Below are 18,101 nucleotides of genomic sequence, written 5' to 3'. Positions count from 1 at the left end.
CGATGTGTATGTTTATTGTTTCAGTTGTGTGCTTGCGGTTGTTTTGTGTTGTTTATCGCCCTTTTAACATTCTTTTTGTTTTGTTGTCTCGGGTCAATTGGCAATTTCTGCATTAGAGGTTAATATGGCGCTGCACTTTCCCCGGTTGTACTGAAAGTGCTCATCGGTTGAGAGGCTTTTATGGCTTGTGGATGAAATTCGTGAACAAAGAGAGCTTTTGTACTTAAAGCAACGTGCCTACCTTTTGTTGATGATTACACTGATGGTATAATAACACGCGTGCAATTCTGGCCGCAATTGTGTGCTTGTCTCTAAATGAAAATAGAACAGTCTGTAAATTGTGTCTGAGAAATTATCTTCTTTTCTTGTGATATTATGATCGATTCTGGCGCCATCATGCGTGGGTTTCATACAGGTATATTGGAATTTTCAGGTATAGTTCGAAAGAAACTGAATTTTTTAAATGTAAAATATGTCATTTATTTTTTGCGAAGTTCACCATGGAACGTTAAATAATCTTTTATTTATAAACTTCAGTGTTCATAAGTTGATAAAGTAAAATTCTGTATCTCTGATAATGGTGATTTAGTTTTTTTTGGATTTTCTGGCATCTCGTAATGCAAGCTCCTACTGCGGTGGAAACCAGTTTTATATTCCTGAAATTAACTCTCACTGGGAGCTTTGATGACAGACAATAGGTTACAAGGAAACGTCTGCTCAATAATTTCAGGAGCACTGAAGCTCTAGCTAAATAATAACTTGGAAAAATCTCAGTTTATCCTCAAATCCCCCAATGCTTAATAAAAACAAAACCTTGGAGACATTCTGTGATCAAAGAATTTTTAAAATGCAACAGTCGAAATGTTGCGTTTAGTCTGGAAGCATTCCATTTCCGTAGACCAGACAACAATTCCACTAGCTGGAACACCTAGTCTTGAGAAGAAATAGTGTCGCTGAGTCGGCCAATTTTTCTAGACAGTTGATAACCGAAACAAACAGGTTTTATGGTGCTCCAAACGGAGTCTCGTCCGTGAGATCTTGCCTCTAATTCCTGGCAAAAAATCAAAAGCTCCTCTATAGATAGTGTACGTATAGAAATCTCAGAGTGGTTTGAGGTTATTTGAGAAATCGAAGGTGTAGCTATTATTGAAAACTTTTTCTGAAACTGGATATCACGAACGTAAAATTTGAACAGCATTGACTGGCGTTGATTTATTTTCATGAAGGTAAATTTTATCGACGTACATGCGATCTCTTATTTGATTTTCGAGATTTTCTATCAAGGACGATGATTCTTATCTTTTTTTTCAGATCACGGTTGTTTTTTTATTAAAAACACTTAGCATTAGCGCGGGGTAATTATAAAAAAGCAAAAAAAGGTTTGATGAGAACCGAGAAGATTGATTGTTCTGTGTTCTTACGATTTTTGAAAGAAAGAACAAAAACGGGTGAAAAATTGGCAATGCGAGCGCAAAAGCTTTTGTTTGGGCGCACCTTTTCGGAAACATTTCGGACTGCTACCTATCGCACTAATCAACTTTTATTGTGAATCAAAAGTAAGCTGTTTTTTGTTTTTGGTAATTTCCTCGCGGTTTTTGTATTTATTCAGGGCTTTGTCATAACTTTTATCTCTGCAAAATTTTACAGTTTTTACCCTTCATCTGACAAAAGGGGACTTCTTTGTGCCAAAGGCAGAATGGGTGACACTCAAATAACTTTAATGCAAAGCACCCATTATTGTTACTTTGGAAGCATCACGTTCTTGAGTTATTTTTGCGTAACGAGCACCAGAACAGTTTTCATGAGGGGACTCAACATGTGAGAAACATTGTTCAGCACCAATTCTGGGTTATTGGCGTAGGAAATTTTGTGTTCAATAAAGAACAAATGTATCACGTTCCCAGGAAGTTAATCAAAAACAAAATACCCACTGTCAGCCAGGCTACCTACAGAAAAGCTTGTTGCGTCAACAACTGTCGCAAATTTTGGAGTAGCCTGATTTGATGCTTTTACAGTGATAATTGTTTGCAGAAATTAAAAGCGATTGTGCTGTTTGTTTACTTGCCCAACAGAATGAAGGGCATTTAGTCCAACAAGGAATCAGATTGAATTTCAACCCGCCCGCGACACCACTCTGCGACTAGTCAGAAGTTGCAAGAAATCAGTGTATGCGGTGTTGGGGAAACAGAATAATTACGGAAGATGTTCTCACAGCCACAATGTTTCTTGTTGACCTATCATTAAATGCAAGACCATTGCTACCAGTCAGTTGTGTAAGAAACGACCCGGTAGCTAATACCCAGACCACTTTTTGATTGGTAACAAAAAAGGATTGTCTGCCATATTTACCATGCTTAGAAGAGTTTGTAGATCATCGAGGGCTCTTGAAAACCGCAAAATCGCTCCAATCTCATCTAGGACTAATTCAGAAAAGATTACTTGTCGGTTTTGAACAACCGACAAAATCGAATTGTGCAGCAGGTGATCTCGTTGGTTTGGTCGAAGACAGTGACAAACGAGTGTATTACAAACTCGAGGTCGAGTTGCAGAAACAATTGAGGGTTCTGACGTAGAAATTCAATCAACAAAGATTCTAACGAAGGAAGAATTCTGCGAGAGGCCTGTCGTGAAGATCGCTCTAGTACTACCAATCGAAGGGAATGTTTTCACGAAAGAAAACAGGGCTTGCGATGTTGAAGTTTAGCTCGCATAGCTTGCGTAGAAGAGAAATGTATAAGCACAAAAGCTGAGCCGAGAACTTTTTTGTATTAGTTGTTCTTTTTTTACACTTTCTCTTGTCATAGCAACTGTTGAGTCATTGTAATAGTCGTACCAATTACAGTTAGTTATTTTGGCGTGATAATAGGAACCCATCTACAGCAGCTGTTCCTATAACTCGGCAAAATTTAACGAAACAAATTTGACTTGAAAAGTAAATAAAGTGGTACGGTGTGCAAAAATTCTTGAGGGGCAAATTTTTACCGGTTCTTGCAATGAAAATTGTCCGTGAGCAGCAAAACGCACGTAACTTAAGTTTAAGTTGAATTTTTTTCATAAATATGTTTTAGAAATACATTTTTTTCTTTGATTTTTTCGGCATCGGACTGCACTAGTACACATAAATCGATCCCGTATTGTGTTTTGAAAAAAATTTTGATTTTGAAAAAATTGCCATTTTTTGGTAATGTGAAACTGTGCTGCAACGGTAAGAACATAGCCGATATGCAGTTACAAATGCTGACCTCAAAAACAAAATACCCGGAAAGATTTGGAACCGCTAAAACGAACTGGGCAGTGTAAAGCTCTCCCTGTCGCTATTTTTTGGCAGATCAGCCGTTAAATTTGTAGCTAACAAAACCAGCTGTTTTTTCGATCTTTTTTTCTTATTTTACATCGAGTTCAACGAGAAGTTGCAACTTTTATGTAAAAAACCAAATTTTTGTGTTATAAAAGTTCTTTGGCCAGAGTTTTAGGAAAATAATTCAAGAACTTGTGTTGGGATGACTTTGTGTTGCGATTTGCAATTTGACTAGAGGAGAAAATTCTAATTATTAGGTTCTGATCTTATTTTTCAAGCTTTTTTAGACGGAAGTTTTTCTTTACACCACGATTTGCTCGAAAGAGAAAAGTTTGTCTAGTGTTACCGTTGACCGTTGTTGTGTGCTTGGAGACCATGTATTGGAGAAGGTATTGGAGACTCAGGTCGGGCGTCTGCGTTGAATCAAACCAATGATAGTCGATCTAACTATTAATTTGGTCTTTCTGTAGGTTTTTGTTACCTCAGGGAAGACATGTTCACGTTCAAAATGGGAGAATATATATGCCAGACCGCTTTTTTTCTTTAGTCAATCTTTAACTGTTTTAGTATCGTAGTGAAAAAAGAGAAACAATATTTTGTAGCCCTTAGAGCCTACTTATCATTTTTATTCAAAAACAAATTTTATCGCATGTTGAAACGGAGAGCTATTAAAAATCTTGAAAAAAAGTAAAAAAGTAAGAAGGAAAAAAAATGGGAGGGGGGGGGGGGGGGGAAAGAGTTTTATAATCAAAAATATTATAAAATTTTTGTAAATTTTTGTTGCGCTAAAGTTGCTAATACATTTTTTAATGATTTTTAAAAAAAATCGATCTTCGTTTCAACTATTTTGCGATTTTTTAAGCTATTTTAAATATTTTTTTACCATTTCTTGTTTTTTCGCATTCATTTAGAACTCACACAGCTCATTTTTCTCAAAATTGTTTGTTGTTACCATGAAAATACAGTTTCTATGGTATAAAAAATGGAGATCGAACAAAACTTGAATAGAAGTTCATTTTTATAAAAGGATAAAGAAAGGATAACTTCTGGTTTCGCCATCTTAGTTTTGGACTCCTAAACGAATATTTGAACAAATCATTATCGTGCGGTTCTTTTGTATGGGTTTATTGAACTTAAAATGAATGCAATTCAACAGCTGTGATGCTCCTGATGTATGCGTAGGGAATTTGTTTTGTTGGCTAGTCGATCCAACAGAGGCAGTATTTGTAAGCTACTATTGTTTTTTCGAGTAAATGGATTGATCTAACCGATTTAACATTAATTTTCGTCCATTTGTGCGGGCACATATGCTGAGCCCGCTTCCTATAGTTCATTTTAAAAATCAAATAATTGGAATTTGGCAGAGTTGTACAAATTTGGGATACTTGAGACCGGAACAACAGAAAATTTGTTTGAGAAAAAGTGAACACGTTCCTTTTATATTTTCTGTTGATTATTCCTGATCGTTCAAAACAATTCCTAATTTAGGATCTCAACTGGGCTACAATTGACTGCTAATTTTACTTCCTTGAAATTTTGAATCAGTTAGTAGTATATGTTTGCCTTCATTAATAAATGAATAACACAAATCATGAAATTTTAGGGAAAAAAAATCTAAGTTTTCTCGTAGATATCAATATGTTAACGATATACCTTATGAACTTGCGTCATAGTTCCTATGGCGTACAATTTGACATCAATTTATTGAATTTCTTCCTCCGGAATCTTTCAAAAACATAACAAGAAAAAAAATCATAAATGGGAAGTACGAATAAGATGTTTTTTTTTCATTTTCTATGTCTTTCGAGACTTACAAATTGTTTGTTGCTTGCATTTATCTTTTCATATATATATATATATATATATATATATATATATATATATATATATATATATCGATTTGCAGTCGAAATAGTCTTACATTTGACTTAGCAGAATTTGGTTGGAAGTTCTTTCAATGTTATTAATCAAATAATAAAATTACATTTTTTGGTGAAGTTTTTTTTCTTTGTTGCCTCAAAATACTTTCCAGCACTATGTACTCTAGGTAATTAAGTGTTCCATTAGGTACTGTTTGTTTATTTGATTACTTATGAAATCTTTAAAACAACATCAGAAAAATTAAGTTGAGAGAAAACGAAAAGAATTTGCTGTTCAACACTGCTCCGTTCTTTTCATCTGATGCTTGGTTGACTTGTGAATATACTTTCTCAAAATGATGCAAATTACATTGAAACCACATGAAATCACTATAAGTCACAGCATACGTCGCCATTCATCATCATCACAGCAGAATCCACAATCTCGAGTTAACTTATATACAAAAGCGTCAGTTCTTCAACTGGAAAAATAAATTAATTATTTTCGATTTTTAACGGAAACATTGATCTTTTTCTTGGTTCGCTTTAAGTTGTATTTTTTTAAAAAAAAATTGAGCAGCAAGTGAAATAGAAATAATTGAATTTAATTTCTCGCCAGAAAAGAACTTGGCACAATGTTCTACTATAATTTTTGATTTCATTTTTTTCATTTCGTTTTTTGAGCGCTGAAAATTATCAATTAGTGGTTTTTTTGGCCTATAGGACTCTGAAAATCAGTTTTTCCTTGCAAAATAATCATAAGAACTGTTTTTCATCTGGTAAAATTATTTTATTATTAGGGTTCTGAAATGTTCCTTGCTGCAGAATAAATAGTTGTTCTCAATGTTGCTACGGAAAAATGCTTCCATTAAAGCTTCGAAAAGTTGACAGTCAATAAATCTGTTCGACTTACAATAAATTTTTTAAACAAACTTTTTGACAAACTGAGATGTTAGAACATTCGTCTCTCGCGGGAGTCTTGTTATTCTGTGGAAAACTTTTGTTGGCATTGATGATTGCTTTCCTGCTTGTCTTGCATGACTTCTTGTGTTGTCAGTACTATTTTTTTTCCTAATATTTTTATAGTTTTTATTGAATAGCATATTTCATATAAATAGCGACTAAGAAAACGAAATTTCACTATTAACATTTATTTAGTAATTAAAGTCTCGATATTTAATCAATAGTCAAAATATCTTTTTGTGTCAAGTTCTATTTGACAGCTGTTTTTAGAAAATTTTTCTTTTTTTCAGCCTCTTACAGACTAGTCACTTTTCATATCCAGGTTCCATTAACGAAAAACCTTATTTACAGTCAAATGATGCCGAAAGAACGAAAAGTTTGTTTTCAAGGAATCGCTCATGTTTTCTTTGGCTCTGACTCTGAGTTTTTGTAATTTTTAATGAAATTTTGATTTTTTTGGAGATTTTATTAAATTTTTGTATTCCTACTGCATAGACTCGGTGACTGCAAGCGCAATAGGCTACCTAATGAGTATTAAGTGAACCTATCTAGAAATTTGAGTGGAGAACTAACGGCTGTTTAGACTTTAAAAAAAATTTTTCGAAAATGTTTTTGAACATTAACCAATTTCTAACCTATTTTTGCAAGCTAGTAGTCATTCTCTGTAATGGTGGGACCCCCTTCCCTTCTATTGCAACCAAAAATAATCTGCTGGGGGGTTTTATCTTCTAACTATTTATGACTTCGAAGCCATGAGTTTTCATAATTTTAAAATAACCTTTTTTGATACTTTTTCATAACTTTGGTTGCATTTGAAATCTTATCTCATTAACCTATTATTGATAGTTCCCACTGGCCTAGAGAAAACGTTAAAGCGATCATAGATAAAGTTTTTCAGAGTAAAGCTTCTGGTTTAAGTGGCTTCGACGCTTTGTTCTCGCACTTTTCTGCTTCGAATTTTTGATTTATGCGTGTATTTTAACATGAGGGTTCTGAAATGTTCCTTTCTGCAGAATAAATAGTTATTCTCAAGGTTGCTACGGAAAAATGCTTCAATTAAAGTTTCGAAAAGTTGACAGTCAATAAATCTGTTCGACTTAGACTAAAAAATTTTTTTTTGAAAAACTTGAGAAGTATGTTAGAACATTCTTCTCTCGCGGGAGTCTTGTTATTCTATGGAAAACTATTGTTGGCATGGATGATTGCTTTCCTGCTTGTCTTGCATGGCTTATTGTGTTGTCAGTACTATTTTTTCCTAAAGTTTATATAGTTTTTATTGAAAGCATATTTCATATAAATAGCGACTAGAAAAACGAAATTCCACTATTAACAATTATTCAGTAATTAAAGTCTCGAAATTTAATCAATATTCATCGAAATATCTTTTTGTGTTTTTCCAATTTGACGATTTTCTGTTACGGCCACACTTTGCAGTGCTGTCCTGATGTCATAAAAGAATTGGCAGGACACTTGTAAGTTTCGCTGAATTCGGGAATGGCGGAGAGAACTATGTTGATCCTTGCTTCGTTAGGAGCGTGTGACCACTGGCCTAAATTGTGTGCCTTCCTCTTATTAACACTTGCCTGACACCATACCTGAAATTTAAGTCATATGAGCAATTTTTTTTGTTAGTAGTAAGTTTAACACAAGAGTAAGTGTATAAATAAAACAATTCAATTTTCATCTCCATTGCTTAGTGTCCACTTCGGAATGTACGAACTAGTTCAGGGCCGTATAAGAAGCCTTAGTTACTTACTGTCAAAAGTGAGAGAGCAAAAGGGACAGAAAATGATTGAATTAACATCGATTTAATTGAATACTCGAATGTGTTTTTTTTTGTTCAGTCAATTTTAGCCGATCGATATATTCATCGTAGAAAAATGTGAGCGGTATCATTAAAAAGCTAGTCCAGCGTCTAATTCAAAATTAGATTTTTTTAATTTCGTTTTTTTCGAGGAGTTATCGAGGTTTAAAGTTCTGTGTAAATACGGGATATTTGGCATGATTTTGATCACTTTTAGCGTAAATTTTGTTTCAATTAAGATTTTTTCTATAAAAATAATAATTCAAAATTACATTTCACGCTACAAGATGAATCAGTTTTGTGTTCCTAATAGACGAAATGCGATGAAAAGGCTAGCTCTGGTCGCATAGTGAAGTTCACTGTAAAAAAATTCAAACTCTATTTGACAGCTGTTTTTAGAAAACTTTATTTTTTTAGTCACTTACAGACTAGTCACTTTTCATATCGAGGTTCCGTTAACGAAAACTTAATTTACAGTCAAAGGATGCAAAATGAACGAAAAATTTCAAGTTGAAGGAATCGCTCATCTTTTCTTTGTCTTTTTCACTGAGTTTTTGTAATTTTTAATGAAATTTTGATTTTCTTTTTGAGGTTTCACTAAATTTTTTTTAGTCCGATGTGTTAGACTCGTTGAATGAAAGTGCAATAGGCTAACTGATGAGTATTAAGTGAACCTATCTAAAAATTTGAGTGGAGAGCTAATGGCTGTTAAGTCTTTTTTTTCAAAAATTTTTTTGTACATTAACCAATCTCACTTATTTTTGCGAACTATAAGTCATTCTCAGTAATGGTGGGACCCCTTCCTTTCTAATTCAACCAAATATAATCTATCGAGGGTTTTTATCTTCTGACTATTAGTTTAGTGACTCCGGAGCCACGAGTTTGCATATTTTCAAAAAAAAATTTTGGATACTTTTTCTTAACTTTAGTTGCATTTGAAATCTTATCTCATTATCCTAATATTGATAGTTCATATTGGCCTAAAGAAAACGTTCAAGGTATCATAGATAAAGTTTTCATTGTAGCTTATGGTTTAAATGGCTACGATATTTTGTTTTCTTTTCGCATTTTTTTACTTCGAGTTTTGGTTTTGCGTGATTTTGTTCTTATTTTTAGTCATAGAAATTAATGTCAAAATGTCGTAACTTAATGCCTTATTGATGAGTTATGAGTGACAAGTATAGTGTCCTCCTGTCGAGGCATATCTAAGCGTTTATAAATTTTGACTTCCGTTAAAAGCTATTGAATTTAATGGCGTTTACCTTTCCGGTTTTCTCAAAAATTTCATGGTTTTAATGTACTCATTCTTATTTGTTGATTTTGAAGTCATATTGTTAAAAGAATGAAGAATCTTTTTGCTGTTAAAAAACCAATTGAAAATGGAAAAATGCTTACTGAAGAGTTCATTATTTAATGGCTTACAATTTTATTTTGCTGTTTTTGCTTGGTTTTTTTTATTCTTTATGTAGGTCAAGTTTTGAAAGTGTTGTCAGCGGTAAAATGAGGATTGGATCAATGATGTTACTCAATGAAATCAGTTTATAGCTAATAGTCTTAAACTTTATGGTAATATTGGTATACAAAAAATTTGCAGTTTCTGTTGTTCTCTTCGTCAATATTTAACTTATTCTCATCATTGAGAGGTCTCATCCAATTTCTTGCATTCAAAAATTGACGAGTCTATTAATAGTATGTCTTAATTGATGTTTTGTTTGTTGGACAATATGCGTTTTCATCAAAATTTGTCTGAGGGGTCAATATTTGTGTTTCTTTTTCTCTTCTTTTAGCACATTCGCGCAACGACAGATCCGAAGACTTTTTTATCTTTCAGTTTTATTTTAGCTGAATTACTATAAATAACTTTTGAAATAAAAGAAAACAATTTTCAGATAATAGCTAATGATGTTAACGGCTTCAATAATTTGCTTTTTCGCAAATTGTTTGTTTTTTTTTAGTTTTTCTGCATCTTCAGTCCTTTTCTATGGCTTAGTCTTACAAACGACAAATCTTGTCGGTTTTGTAATGACTTGTTAGTAAACTTATTATCAGGATTCATTTCGTTAAAAGCTAATGATTTTTAAATATTCAAGACGTTTGAAGTCATTTTTTTTTAAAAAATGTTGATTGATTTTTGAAATTTGCCTCATCACTTCTCTCGTTGTCTACTTTTTACCTAATCTCATTGAGGAAATGTCCCATCTGCTGTGTAGTTAGGTAAAAGTAAATTTGTGTAGTTAAAGTTTTAACGGATTGCATTTTGACGTTGTTTCTGGGTGCTTTTAAATTTGGACGTCGAGATTTTGCCGTGAATATTTCGTTTCTGCTTATTTTGTTTTTCTTTCTCGTAGACTTTTTAATGGCAGATCTTATGAGCACTGTTATGAGGCATGGCATTATGTAGTTCAATTAGTAGTTTGGTTGTGTAACATTTCTTTTAAAACTCAAACATCTATTTTTGATTATCTCTTCATTTGGTTGACAATTAAGTAAAAAATGTAGATGACCTGGGGTCGGAGCATCATCTGCGATGAAAGAGCCTCCTTGTTGTACTGAGACTTGAAATGGTTCCAAGTTAGTGACACAATCATTTTAACTCACTATTATCATGGATTCTCTACTAACGTGAACGTAATACTCCCCTGCATTGAACCAACAGAGAATTCATGATGCGCTCTCAAGTGATTTCCCTGAATCTCTTCTTGAAAGTAAAATGTCTTGCAAATGAGTTAATCTTGGAAGATCGTGTAAGATTCTGACATGACTTGCTGTACGATTAGCTTTTTTGTACGATTGGGACTTCAATATTTCATTTTGGTTTGGAATCTGTGAAATTAGAGCATCTCGCTACTTGATAGGGCTATTTGAAATGACCAACAGTTTAACAAAATCAATGAGCTTGACCTACTTCTTGGTAGAATGTATTCAAATTCAAAATTCTTTGAGTTTTTTTAAACGTTATTGCTGATACATCAAAAGAATTTTATATTTCATATGAAATACTAAAATGATTTTGCTGTATGAGCAACAAAGTATTTGAAAAAAACTTTAAAATGCTTTGAATTTGAAATTGTTCTACCACGTTGCTCAAGCTAATTGATTTTTACTAATCTTTGAGGTATTTAGAACCAGAATGTCCTAAGCAGAATGTCCTTATCAAGTCGAGATATCCTTGTAATAAAACAGTTTTTAACCTGTCCGTAAGTCACAAACATGAGCTCTTCAGGTGTGAAATGATACAGGATGGGTGAGTTTGCGAGTGCTTCTTGAATCTTCTTGCGATTCTCTTCCCTCTTGAAAGTTTCCACAACTATTGTCAGCCCAAATATGTCACTGTAGTTGTCTTGCAGTGAGGTCTCACCACTCACCCCGGCCTTGTTGTACAGGTCAACGAGACAGTCCGAGAATGTGTTTAGGGTAGCGTTAGTCTGTGGGTCCATCAAGGAGCTCATGTAGTACCCTGAAACAAAATCACCCTTTTGGTCTGGTCTTTTGCAGGTAGCAACAAATTTAGTAACAACTGCACGTACCAACTATCATTTGAATCTTTAATTTTGGTGATTCCGGCCAAACGTTTAAAAATTAAAAGCTCTAAATGGCATCAACCTTTTCTAAAAAAGAGAATTTTTCACAATAAATTATTATGATTTGTGGAGAATTGTCGTGTTTTGAGGGCAAACGACCATTTTTTGTAAGTTTTGGTCATCAAACGTTATCTTCACAACTTTAGTACACCTAGCAACAGTATCAAGGTTTCGGAATCACCAAACTTCCAAGCATTTTCTTTTCACAGAAACCGCAAAATCGAAATTTCTCTAATATTGCTTAAAACATAACATTTTCTGGAACAAATTACCACAGAGAGCTCTACACTGTATTCAGGATTGGATTTAATAGCTGTTGGAATTTTTGTTCTGGTCAATGGTTCCAGCGTTTGAAAGAAATGAGTAGCAAACTTTTCCCAGAGATTTATCTGCAATTCAAAACCCAATACTTCTCATATTTTTTCGTCAACTGCAACAAAATGAAAGGCTTGACCGAAAATCACAAAAGCTAATTTTTGCTGCAGTTTTAAACAAATGGCGGTGTCATTATTACAACAGATCGTCAAAGAAACTGAAACAAAAAGCAAAAGATTACCCGAAGTTTTAAAAAGGATTCAAGCAACCAAATTTTACGAAGATTAAAATCTGTGTAGAAATTATGAACAAGTGAAGAATAAATAACATTAGGATTTACATTAGGATTTCCATTAGGAAAGACAAGCAGGCATTTCATCTAACAGGTTCACTTAAGATTGAAGTCACATTTTATAGATCACAAGTTTCTGAGATAAGCTTTGAGGTGCGATCTAAAGTTGGTGAGTAGAGAAATCATATTATCCTTTCAAGTGTTTGTAGTGATTGCCAATTAATTGAATGCGATTGAAGTAGGATGCTTTTCTTTAAGCAGGAGTTGAAATAGGCCCTAAAATGTCAGTCAGTCATTACTTAGGTTGGTCATATATTGTCATGCAAAGGACACTGTTGTAAGTTTTTGTGTTGATTGTTTGTGAGGCGATGCTCACAACTTTCGTATTCTTAATTATTTGTTTAGATTGTGTAACTAACACTAACTTTATTTCGCACTTTATTTGAATTTCAATTGAGAATATGAGTTATTGCATGTTTCGAAGAGTCTTGCTGCCGGTTGAAGGATCAATTTGAAATATAATTTGAAATATATAGAGGAACTATATGCTCAGCTGGGTTTTGTTCGTCAATTTTGGCCAATCGATATATCACCGTAGAGAGTTGTGAGAGGTATCGTTAGAAAGTCCGTCCAGTGTAGAATATTTAAATATATTTTAAAAAGTTTGTTTCTGCCAAGGAGTTACTGAGGTTTGAAACTTTGTGAAGATTCGGCTGATTTCTTTTGATTTTGTTTATATTTTCCGTAATTTTGGCCCAAGTTTTTTTTCAATTTTGCTAAATCTGTTAATATTGTTAACGATCGGGGATTCTTTGTACCCCTAAAGATTAAACAGCTTCGATTAATTGTTTGATCCGAGTTTTCGGCTAAAGGTTAGGCAATTTTTTTTAAATTCAGATTTTTTAAAATCAAAACTGGCACCAAGTATGCTTCTTTGGCCCTTCTTTGTTTAAATTTGCCCAAAAGTACAAACCTAGAATTTGACGAGAAAGTGCATCATTTTTCATATATTATTTTTGCCAATTTATCTATTTCGCTAACATTTGCAGCAATTAAGTGCTTTTGATAGACACGCAGCAATAGCAAACTAGTTATATTCTCGTCATGGATTTTTTAAATTAAATTTTATTTGGATTGGATTGCATTGGGGCACGGTCTATTTTTGCGTTTTTGTATGTTTTATGTTAATTATGGACCAAAACGATTTAAAATCACGGCCAAATTTTTTATTGATTTTCAAACCTGAAATTGAGGCCAATAAAAGAACATATTCAATTTATTCAGAAAAATGCTCAAGATTTTATGTTGCCGACAAATTTCTTGTTTCCTGCCTGCGTTTAATGTTCTTTTTGCAGTTTCATGATCTTATCTTGCTGATCGGAAATCTGAGTAATGTTCTTAAGTGGAATAAGTGAAATTAAACATCGATTTCAGTAGATACGGGAATGGCTCTTATGTTTTTAATATATTTGATTTCGAAAATTTTCCTATTGCAATTTTTTGTCTTTTATCTGTCAATTTAGTCTTATCATAGACAGCTTGCGTACTTTTTCTCGTGAAACAAAACCTTTCGCGGGGTTTTCACTGCTGGTTTTATGGCTTTGGTACTACAAGTTTTTGTAATTGTATTTTTTGGATATTTGCCCATTCTTCAGGTTCCCTTTTGCTGTCGTTCCTTTTCACCAAATTGATGGCAGGTCCCACTCGAGTTGAAAGATTGTGCAAATGAACATCTGTAATGTTCTAATTGAATTGCTCATGCTTTGAATGGCTTCTGATTTTGATTTTGGCCTGTATTCGTCGGTCTTATTGTATTCATGTGTCATAATGATAGGACGCAGTGGCTTTCTATGTAGATTTAATTGAAACTATTCTAGGATTTCAGTTTTATTTTTTACTTTTAATGATTGAAATTTTTTTCAAAAATTCTGCAAAGAATTTTTTTAACTTGAGAATTTTTTTAAATTCAGCCCGGGTTTTTTTATCGCACCGAAGCACAGATTCAAAATCAAATTCAAGTGTATTTGTATTTTTATTAAAACTGGAATTTGTTAAATATCCTTTCAATACGAACTTTTTCGATGCTGGAATTATTTTTGTTTCGTTTGAAAATATAAATTTTGTTTCGTTGTTTTGTATAGATAAAATTTCTAGATCACATAATGACAAAAAACAGATTGACAGTTTTGAATTTGACTTCAATATAACAACAAAACTGGCTCAAATCAAAATTTTGCGAACCCTTTTGATTTACATAAGTAGTTCATAAATGTTTTAATTGCTTTTTTTTTGTATTGGGAATTAAGAGTGTTGTTGGAACTTAATTTTTACTCGCCGTATTTTATCGCATTTTGACGAAAATTTGCATAAATTGATAAGAAATCGTTTTCCAAACAAATTATAAACCAGTTCCATAAGAAGTGTTTCCAGCACTTATAGGCTCATAAAAATAGAAAGGTTTTCAGAAATTTTATACTTTTCAAGTGTCTTGCTAACGGTCTTGATAGAGTATTTTTGGTGCTGAAAAAAATTTTTTGAGATTGATGTCGAAATGAAAGAATTTCAAAAAGTTAAATAGTTATATAAATACGAGTCAATATGTTTTTAATATTTGATTTAGAAAAATTTTCCTATTACCTTTTTATATCTTATTTCTGACAATTTTGTCACATTATAAACAGCTTGCGTGCTTTTTCACGTGAAATAAAATTTAATCATTTTAGTGATTTTTGTTGATGGTTGTATGGCGTTGATACTACCAGTTTTCGAAATTGTGTATATGGATGTTTGCCCACTCTTCAGTTTTTTTCGTTGTCGTGTGACATAACCACATTAATGGCAGTTACCACTGGAGTTGAAAGATTGTGCAATTGAACATCTGTAGTATTCTAAGTGAATTGCTCATGCTTTGAGTGGTTTCGATGCCGTTTTGGAATTTTTTTATTTTGGCATGCATTTGTGGGTCTTTTTGTAGAGATGTATCATAATGATAGGACTCAATGGCTTTCTATGTAGATAAAAATGAAGTTATTCAAGGATTTCAGTTTTATTGTTTGTTTTAATGACTGAAATTAATTTTTTTTCCGGAAAAAATTTATTTTCGAACTTTGCCCCCTTTTTTACTTATTGTGAACTTGTAACGTAGTCTCTTTTTTGGCAGGTGCCATCGACTGTATTTTTGAATGATGCTTTCATGTCATAAATGTTTTTTGACCAACTCACTAAAAGCTGCCAACTCACTAATTTCAACTTTTGTTTCCTTGTTTTAAGAATGTAAATATTGTCCGTCATATTGGGTTAAACATGCATCCAGCAAATACTTTTTGTGGTCCTTTTGGCAGTGAATTCTCGTTAGTAATCAGCAAAATAAACAATTTCTAGCAAAGAATAATGGGAATTTTTTGACAATTTTCCACAACATTTCGAAATTTTGCTACACAACGCTCTTTTATCTGCTCTGCCGTTTACCACCTTTTTTGCGCTTATGGCCTTTCGTTAGCGTTATCATCTATACAATCTTCACCTATGGAAACGATGCTTCTGTTGTTTCAAGTTTTTTTGTTTAGAAATATAGTTGACAGATAATTTGTGGGAACTGACATTGCATAGCACTTTTTTGCAAACACGATTTCAACCCCGGCTTCTCTATCGAGCCGACGCCCAGATTCGAAACCACATTCAAGTGTATTTGTATTTTATTAAAAATAGAATTTTGAAGTTTGTTAAATATACTTTCAATACACAATGTTTTCGATGCAGAGATTGTTTTTGTTTCGTTTTTTTAAAAAATTTTTTTGTTTCGTTTGGTTCGAAAATATAACTTTTGTTTCGTTGTTTTGTGTAAATAATAATTCTATGTAACACTTTGAAAAGAAATAAACAGTTTTGAATATTGCTTCTATATAACAAGAAACATTGGTAATACAAAAATTTTCTGAACTTTTTTGATAAGTAGTTCATAAATGTTTTTACTTGCTTTTTACAGACTTAATTTTTATTCGCAGTAATTTATCGCTTTTTGACAAAAAATTGCATAGATTGAATTTCAAATCGTTTTCCAAGCCAATTATAAACCAGTTCCATAAGAATTGTTTCCAGCACTTATAGGCTCATAAATATAGAAAGGGTTTAAGAAATGTCGAATTGAAAATTTTGAGATTGGTGTCGAAATGCTAAAATTTCATAAAGTTAATTAACTATAATTACGAGTCAAGGCTAGTATAGAAGAAATTGATCAAACCGCAAATTTTGTTTTTGTGTACACGCTTTTTACAACAATCGAATAAATGTCATTTCGATCTGTTCTGACTGGTGTGGTTCTTACTAGATGGATATAAGTATAAACACAATTTAGGGAAACTAAATTCTTTACATTTATTGAAATAACGAAAAATTCTAATGATGCAAGCTCTGTTGATGCAAGCTGACAACAGAGGATTTGACATCTATTTTTGGCAATATACCTGTTTTTTTTGTAGGTGTTCAAATCCGGTGCTCCTTTTGATGCCGTGCATTCCGTTTTGGTTTATCTTTAACTTCAGGGTATAGATGAAGATATTTTACTGGTCAATAATGGTGATAAAACGTTGGTACAGGGCCACATTATGCTCTTATGGTGTAAAAAAAACAGAATGAAAAAAATCATATATTTCGGTTTTCCGTCATGATTTTTTTTGCAGTTTTGAAGCTGAACCTTCGAGATCAGAAATTTCAACTCAAAAAGGCTGAATAATTATATTTACTACGTCCGACAATCAAATGAGTATTTTGAATAAAATTTAGAAAATTAAAAAATTGAAATCACCAGAAGTTGACGGATTCATTAAAAAATATAGTTCTGTTTTTGTTCTGCTCCTATAAATGGTGATTTAAATAGGCTCTTTTAAAAACTGTAGTTAAACTTTGAATCAGTCGCTAAACTAACGTTATCCAAGTGCTTTGTTTTAATGCTTTTGGGTGCTGCGTGCAGTTGCATCATATATGAAAATAATTTATTTTGCGTGGTTGTGAGGGACTAAAATTGTTTTTCCAAACGAAGTTCACCGTTCATTTTGATTGATGATATCATGCGTTCCATTTGCCTGAATAAAAAAATTGGTCAGAATAGTCAATAACAATGAAATCTCATTTTTTTTGCTTTCAATAAATATGTCTGAAATGATTGGGATGTAATAACTTTTACTAACAGTTCGTCACTGAGACAGTTTCTGCTCTGAAATTGGGACAAATGCTTCAAACTTTTCAGTTATTTTTCAGCTTTGATTTTTAAGCCTTTTGATTTTGCCTTTCGTTGTATTTGAGATAATGCACTAGACTCATAGTGAGTGGTGAAAACTTGATATTGGATTTTTTTTAAAAAAAGCGTCAACTGACCTGGTATGATCCTCGGATCGAGTGAGTGACCAAACTCGTGAGCGAGGACAGATCCAATTCCTCCGTACAGTGATGGTGTATGGTGCTGGTCGGAGTAGAGAGAGTTGATTAGAAAACTGAGGAAGCGCACCTGTTGCTCATCTGGACTGTAGTAAGCGTTCACAGACAAAGCCGAAGCATACATCCTAGGTTCAACTTCCACCATAAACTTATTGTGTTGGAACTCTTGCAGAGCCAGAATATAGTAAGAGTGAGGCTTAAACGCGTTCCATTTAATGTCGAGGTTTTCGGCCAAAACGTCTGTAAAATTGCAAGCTATTTGATCGGATCGTGGTCTGACCTTAATTCGTTTTATGTACTCGGTCAAACCAACTCTTGTTGTTGCATTTTGCACAGAATTCTCAATTCGGTTCAAAATCGAGGTTCTTATTTTTTCTGTCAGTTGTTCAATGTCGTAGAAGGCTTGTTCGCCTGTGTAATATTTCATATAAGCGTTCGCGGAAATGAGAGCGAATTCGAAGTTGTGGGCAAGATAATTTAGGCAATGTTTTTCACGCTCTCTCGGATGCGATGCGCACATTCTTTTGTACAATCTTTCTGCAGTTTTGTCGTCAAG

At 33.1% G+C, this 18,101-nt stretch overlaps 1 protein-coding gene across 1 annotated transcript; it reads right to left on the bottom strand.

Moving 5' to 3' along the window:
• Positions 1-7,433: 7,433 nt before the first annotated feature.
• On the bottom strand, positions 7,434-18,089 carry LOC142343988 (neprilysin-1-like). The gene is made up of 3 exons (XM_075395413.1): positions 17,486-18,089; positions 11,116-11,381; positions 7,434-7,715 (listed from the first exon to the last, which is right to left on the bottom strand). The coding sequence occupies exons 1-3, from the start codon at positions 18,063-18,065 to the stop codon at positions 7,536-7,538; spliced, it is 1,026 nt and encodes a 341-aa protein (XP_075251528.1). The 5' UTR covers positions 18,066-18,089; the 3' UTR covers positions 7,434-7,535.
• Between the last annotated feature and the right edge of the window lie 12 nt (positions 18,090-18,101).

The sequence above is a fragment of the Convolutriloba macropyga genome, chromosome 8 (genome assembly GCF_964194025.1).
Source record: "Convolutriloba macropyga chromosome 8, txConMacr16.3, whole genome shotgun sequence".
NCBI classification, from domain to species: domain Eukaryota; kingdom Metazoa; phylum Xenacoelomorpha; order Acoela; family Convolutidae; genus Convolutriloba; species Convolutriloba macropyga.
The sequence above is the reverse complement of the archived record's forward strand: the minus strand, read 5'-3'. Positions and strand labels throughout refer to the sequence as shown.